The 6,732-nt window shown below is 43.4% G+C and overlaps 1 protein-coding gene across 5 annotated transcripts in view; it reads left to right on the forward strand.

The window, feature by feature from the left end:
* The window catches only part of CIPC (CLOCK interacting pacemaker), a 31,067-nt gene that overhangs the window by 20,110 nt on the left and 4,225 nt on the right, over window positions 1–6,732 (forward strand). For all 5 annotated transcript variants that reach the window (XM_073895631.1, XM_025869570.2, XM_025869569.2 and 2 more), the window contains one exon: window positions 3,573–3,742. In XM_073895631.1, the coding sequence (XP_073751732.1) occupies window positions 3,573–3,742 (170 nt within the window). The remainder of the gene's footprint in view (window positions 1–3,572; window positions 3,743–6,732) is intronic.

Consider the following 6,732-nt stretch of genomic DNA (forward strand, 5'->3'; position numbering starts at 1 on the left):
ATTCTGTGCAGGGACTAAAACCTACGTGGACGCTTGAGTGGTTCAGTTGGTTAAGTGTCTGCCTTCAGCTTGGGTCATGATCTCAGGGTGCTGGGATCGAGGCCCGCATCCGGCTCCCTGCTCAGCGGGGAGTCTGCTTCTCCCTCTCCCCTCTGCCCCTCCCCCTGCTCGTGCTTCCCTCCCTCGAGCGCACTCTCTTTTTCAAACAAGTAAATGAAATCTTTAAAAAATATAAAACAAAATAAACCTACATTTGGTGCAGCTATCCACACTTCTTGGTGTTCTATAAGACAGCCACAAGGTTCCCTTGCTTTGGCATTCCATATATACTGACCTTTGGCCCAGATTCATCAGGGACTGGGCTGAGATTATGGTTGAAGTTTGGGGGGGGGCACGTGGATACCTGTGCAGTTCCTGTTATCTGAATGATAAGAATATTGCCGTGGATTGAGCTAAGGTTATTCCATATTCCAGCCAGACTTTTATTGGTTAGGATGGGGTATGAGTTTGCTAGGACGGCCATAACAGTATCCCAAACCGGATGACTGAAACAGCACATTTGTCATCTCACAGTTCTGGAGGCTAGAAGTCTGAGATCAAGGTGTGGGCAGGGTTCATTCTCTGAGGGAGAATTAAAAAGAAAAAAAAATACTGATCACAAGAAAATGTAAACTGGAGATTACGATAGTGAAGGTCTCGGGGAGGGCCTGAAAGATGGGTTTTACCGCTTTTTACACGTGTCTCTGGTGATTTCTCTGATCAGACTGGTTTGGGAAACATTGTAGGCCTAATGGCTCTTTTTTTTCTTTTAGTATCATGTTTGTTTTTCATCTCTTTTTCATATCATGAAGGTAATACGTGCTCATTGTAGAAGCTTCAAAATTTAGGAACATGCAAAGAAGAACTAAACATCCGTAATCCTACCACCGATTATTGCCAGGATATTGACATTAACATCTGCCTTCCAACAACCTCAGCCTTGTCAGGCCACATGTTTTGTAGTATGTCCCAAAGTCTGGATAGTTTTTCTGATAGTTGCCTTATTCTCTATGTCAAAGCACTTTAAGGAGCATTATGTTGTTCAGACATAAGGTGGGATTAAAAATCATCGTTATGCCCCAGAAAGTGGCCCCAGTGAATGCCTCCGGCCTCTCCTGGGCCACGTGCCAGGGAGTGAGTTCATCAGTTCCCCAAGTTACCATTCCAGTTACCTTGGAGCGTGATGGGATTTGTAAAACCAAGGTAGTTTTTCCCATTTGAATTATTTTCCCAGCTTTATGTTTTGAAAAATTTCAAATATACACAAAACAGAACGAACATCACAGATGTCTTTCGTTCAGATCCACTGAGTAATACCATTTTGCCCTATTGCTTTATCTCTCTACACATACACACCTCTTTCTGTTCACACACATATCTATATATAAACATATATAGTTCAGTACGAATTTTCTAAAGAAATAACATTCTTCTGTATAATTACAACATTAGTGTCATAACCAAGAATTTTCACATTGATGTAGTTATTAATTAGCCACAGTCCATATTCAGATTTTCCCCATTGTCTCAATATTGTCCTTTATAACTGTTTATCTTTTTGTCAATGTGTTTGTTTTGGATCCGGGATGCAGTTGAGGATTGTGTGCGTTTCATTTAGTTGTCCTTTTTGGTCTGAGTCAGTCTAGAACAGCATCTTCATCTTTCCTTGCCTTTTCCTTCCTTCCCTTCTTCCCTTTGTTCTCTTTAACAACAGTGACATTTTTGAATGAATTAGGCCTGTTGTTTTGTAGACTGTCTCACTCTCTGGATTTTTCTGGTAGTTTCCCCATATTAGAATCAGGATAAGCATTTTTTTCTTTACCAGAGTACTACACTCTTGATGTTACATCTTTCCCATAGCAGCACATAATGAGACTCCAAGGTTTGTCTCTTCTTGGTGATGCCCTCCCTGGCTGGTCATGTGGTTAAGGTAGTGTGTAAACATATAGGAGATTTATTTATTGTAAAAGTACCCTTTTCTCCTTGTAATTAGTACATAGTTTATGGGATGATACTTTGACACTGCGTAACTATCCTGTTTCCCAAAAACTCTTGACCAGTGGTTTTAGCAACCACTGATGTTCCTTGCCTGAATCAATTACTACATCCTTGGCTTAAAAATGGTGATCCGATTTATCACTCCTTGTACACTTTATTAGCTGACAGTCTTCTGTACAGCAGGGTACCACTGTGGATTCATGGAATTCTTTTGTAATTCATTTCCTATATAATTGTCCCAAATTTGGCCAGTGGGAACTCCTTCTAGATAGTTCTGTGTTTTTTCGACTTTGACCCCATTTGTGTTTGAGCACTTCCTTGTTTTCTGGGACAGTAAGATGTCCAGGCTCATCATGTACTTTTCACTGCCAAGGACTTGAATTGAACTCAGCTGTTTCTCCAAGGATCCGTTTTTCTTTTTGTGCAGAATGGCGTTTAGAAACAAGATCCATGCACTAGGCATGCATATTGCTTCTCAGGTCCTTTGTCTCTGGCCCTGGTTCTTCACTAGAGGTGCACATTCGGAATCCTTGTGCTTTGTGAAAATCCACTTGCCTGGGCACCAGATAAGTCATTCAGTAGATTGAGGGGAGGCCCCCAACATCTGTAAATTCTAAAAAACATCACTAGAGATTCTGATTAAATGCAAGTGTTGACAGTTACACTCATTTAAATTATAGTCACATTTCCGTCCTGCCTCAGCCAAATTACTCAGATTCTTGATGAGCATTTAGTGTATTCCCAGACTCCTCGCTAGCAGGATTAGAGCAGTCTCTTGGTTTACTCTAGGAGGTAGCTAATTAAGTCCTTTTTGTATGGATTTCACATCGGGCAACCTCATTTTCTTTACCTCAGAGAGTATCTTTCTATCTCCCATTGTGCAGGATCCCCAAGAGGCACACTCAGTGTGCATTTAGGATACCAACACCTCCTTTGTTGGAGGTGTTGGGTGGAGGTGGCTAACAGACACATTTTAAATTTCAGCTTTGATGAACTTATCCAGAATTGTGCAATTAGAAAATTTAGGATGGAGCTATTTAAATTTCAGCATGGATATAAGTTTTGAGGTTTACATAAGGTTGGTTTTGTTTTTATTATTATATCTTGAGATATAATAATAAGCCTCTAAAGGTCTTAATCCTGCCCCAGTCACACACATACTCCCCTCCTGTCTCAGCAGCAGATTCTTGAAAGTAATGATCTAACTTTGAAACCTTCCACCTGTTTCTCCTGTAGGCTGGTGATGATTACTTTCACATAAACCCTAACTGATGCAAGCTTTTGTCTGTAATAGAGTTAGAAAGGAAGTCTGCTGTCCTAGGGCAGTGATTTGTAATCTTTTGGGGCTAGGAGGGGTCATGTGTGGATTCCGTTGAGAATACAATGAAAGCTAAAGACCCATTCAGAAAAATTCACAAAAATGTATATCACAAATGTTGCATTCCATTTTGAGAAGTCTGTTAACTCCTTAGAAGGTCTGCTTAGGAGCCCCTAGCCTAGATCCTATGCGAACTGACCATTCTTCTGCCCAGCAGATGGGAGCTCAGAGTGTCTGAGCTCGGCCGAGCAGATGGAGTCCGAGGACATGCTGAGCGCCTTAGGCTGGAGCCGAGAAGATAGGCCAAGGCAGAACTCCAAGACTGCAGGCAGTGCCTTCCCCACGCTGTCACCGATGGTTGTCATGAAGAATGTGCTGGTCAAACAGGTGAGGAGGACTACTGTCTCCTGATGTGTCTGCACATTAAAGTTCCTGAGCTCCCTGTGTACAGTGCCTCTCCCTCTCCATCAAGGAGGATTTTAGAAGCAGACCACTGGAACCACACTGATGTGTGCTTCTGTCCTGGGGACAGTGTTTTCAGAAGGACTGCGATAATCATGACCCGTGTTCCCATTTTCCAGACAGTAGGACTACTTTATTTCTGTATTCCTGGTTTGTCCATAGGGACCCCAGAATTCTTTGTCACGTATAAAGGAACAAAGTAAAAATGTTGTAACTTCCTCAGTGCATTCTAACATATGGCAGAACTGAGGGTAGAAACAAAAGAATCTCTTTTTAATTTGAGTTGCCCTTAAAATGAGAGATGTAGGATGTATTTATTTGTTTGAGCAGGAGAGGCAATTTCCATGTTCTCTCAAAGCCATGTCATTAGTGAGAAAGCAGCTCTTTGGTTTGGGTATGGCTATCCCAGTAGAGTCCACACAGCATTGTTGTGGAATTGAAAAGTACCTTGTTTGGGGCTTTATTACATAACTATGCATATGACATGACTATTGTCTGGATATGAAAGAAAAGAAGATTTAGAAATGAAAGTGTAAGCTCAGCCCAGTGCTTGAAACAGAGAATTCAATCACATTAACTTGGCTAAAGAACATTTAATCTTACCCTTCTTTGCTCAAAAGCATTATCAGTTCCCATGTGGGTCCACTGATGAGGCTGCTTGCAGCTGGTGAAGTTGGAGGTCTGGCTTTGTGTTGTTGACCTTCCCACCTTAGGTGGAAGAACCTGGCGAGAGCCTGACAGGAAACCCTAGGATCTGAACTGTTTACCTCGTTCTTACAGAGGAACACAAACCGATTGTCACCAAGGCAACCTAGTGACTTGGGGGAAAGAATTAAGAATTTGAAGATTTTTTTCCTTGGCAGATCACATCTCAGCTGGAAGCATACATAGTTGTCCTTAGTGAGACAAAGAGAGGAAATAAAGACATGAGATGGATCCCACATGAGATTGTCCAGGCCCCCCCCCAGTGCCGCTTGCTTCTGGTTTGGTTGTTTTTCCTCCGGCCTCTTTTTGTCCCCGCCTTCCTCTCCTGCTCCCTTCTGGCTCTTTCTCGTGTGTCTGTCTGTGTTTATGTGCCTTCTTTGTGGTAGGCGAGACTGGCAGCTCCTGAGGGCTGGAGGAGTGAGTAGGCTTTTCCAGCAGAGCGTCATTCTTCAGGACAAAGACCTCCAGGAAGGAAGGCTGCTGGGCTCGATCAGGAGCTTGGAGGCTCGGGGCGAGGCAGGCTGACCTAAGAGGAGCAGTCTAGGAGTTTTGTTTTGTGTTTTCAGACATGCTTGAATCCAGCACATGCCAAAATTAAAATAATTTGTACACTTAAAAAAAATGTGCATATTGTGTAATGTCTTGATTATTGCTGCTTGCTTTTAGTCATTTTTCTTGTGAGGGTCTGATTCCCTCCCTGCCACCAGACCATGTGATCTTGCACATCATTACTTAGCCACCGTGGACTTCAGTTTGCTCATCTTTAACATGAAAGCTTTATGTGAAATGATTCTGAGATCCTATCCAAGCCGAAAATCTTGTCCCGTGTTCCCTCAGGTGATTTCATTGTGAATAATACATTGTCGAATCTAATAATTAGAACAAATAAGCTAAGTATCTATGAAGGCAGTGAGCATACAGCCGCATTAGGAAGAACGATCCACTGAAATCATCTTGGGAGAGTAATGAGTTAGACAGTTTGTGGATCTCTTTGCCCTCCTAGGTCTTGTCCTTACGGCATAAGTGACTAGGGGGATAGCGTGAAGTTTTGCTCCTGACTGAGTGGGCTAGGCTGATCTCTACTTCAAAAGACCTCCAATTTTGGACCTCTGACAAGGAAATGTGGTGCTAGGCCTGGTACTGCTTGCTTAGGCACACCCCAGGGTATGTTCAAACACCAACTGGGCTCCAGAATGGACTCTGTGGGTCATCCTAGCCTTTGTACAGATGAACTGTAGTTGAACTTGGCCTAAAGTTCCTAGCCAGGCATCCAAGAAGCTGAAATGTCTGCAACATGGTGTGCAGATATGGGAAGACAGTCCATAGCTTTCTTCAGATAAATCAAATGGCCCCACCACAGGTAAGAACCTCCATCGGGTTCTGTCTTCCTAGCCTCATCTATACCCATATCTTTGGGACTGAGTCAGAACTGGACTGGCTTTTTTTTTTTTTTTTTTTAAGATTTTATTATCTATTTGACAGAGAGAGAGACAGCGAGAGAGGGAACACAAGCAGGGGGAGCAGGAGAGGGAGAAGCAGGCTTCCCGCTGAGCAGGGAGCCCGATGTGGGGCTCAATCCCAGGACCCTGGGATCATGACCTGAGCCGAAGGCAGATGCTTAACGACTGAGCCACCCAGGTGCCCCAAGCCATGCCCTTCTTTATTAGACTTGCATCTGAATCAGTACTTTAAGAATAAAAATGTACAATCGAGGGGTAACATAACAAAAGCTGAGTAGTGAATGGTTAGGATGGATTTTAGAGTCAGACCGAGGATGGAATCCTAGCCCCATCACTTAGTAGCTCAGAGGCTTAAAGCGAGTTATTTCCACTTTCTGAGCCTCTATTTCTTATATATGAGCAGAAACAGTAACTCGGCCTGGGTGTTAGCGAGGTGAGATGAGAGCACCCACATAAACGGCCACACGCAGGGCCCCCGCCTACGTAGTGAGCACCGCGGAGGCACCGTTCTCTTGAATGGCCTACTGGTGACTGGGCGGCCCCAACAATATGTACCTCTCGAATCCAAAGTCATTTTCAGGTGCAAGAGGTCCCAGATGTAACTAAATGAAGACAGACTTTGGTGTGAAGACATATTTATAGTCTTGAGATGATCACCTTTTATGTCAGGACATCGCACTGTCCGTATTTTCATTGCCTCAGTTGTGACCTTAACCCTGGCCTTACTTCCTCTGCCTACGATCTCTCTCT

Source organism: Callorhinus ursinus, unplaced genomic scaffold (assembly GCF_003265705.2).
Source record: "Callorhinus ursinus isolate GAN/ISIS: 27379988/994484 unplaced genomic scaffold, GSC_fseal_2.0 scaffold8, whole genome shotgun sequence".
Lineage (NCBI taxonomy): Eukaryota > Metazoa > Chordata > Mammalia > Carnivora > Otariidae > Callorhinus > Callorhinus ursinus.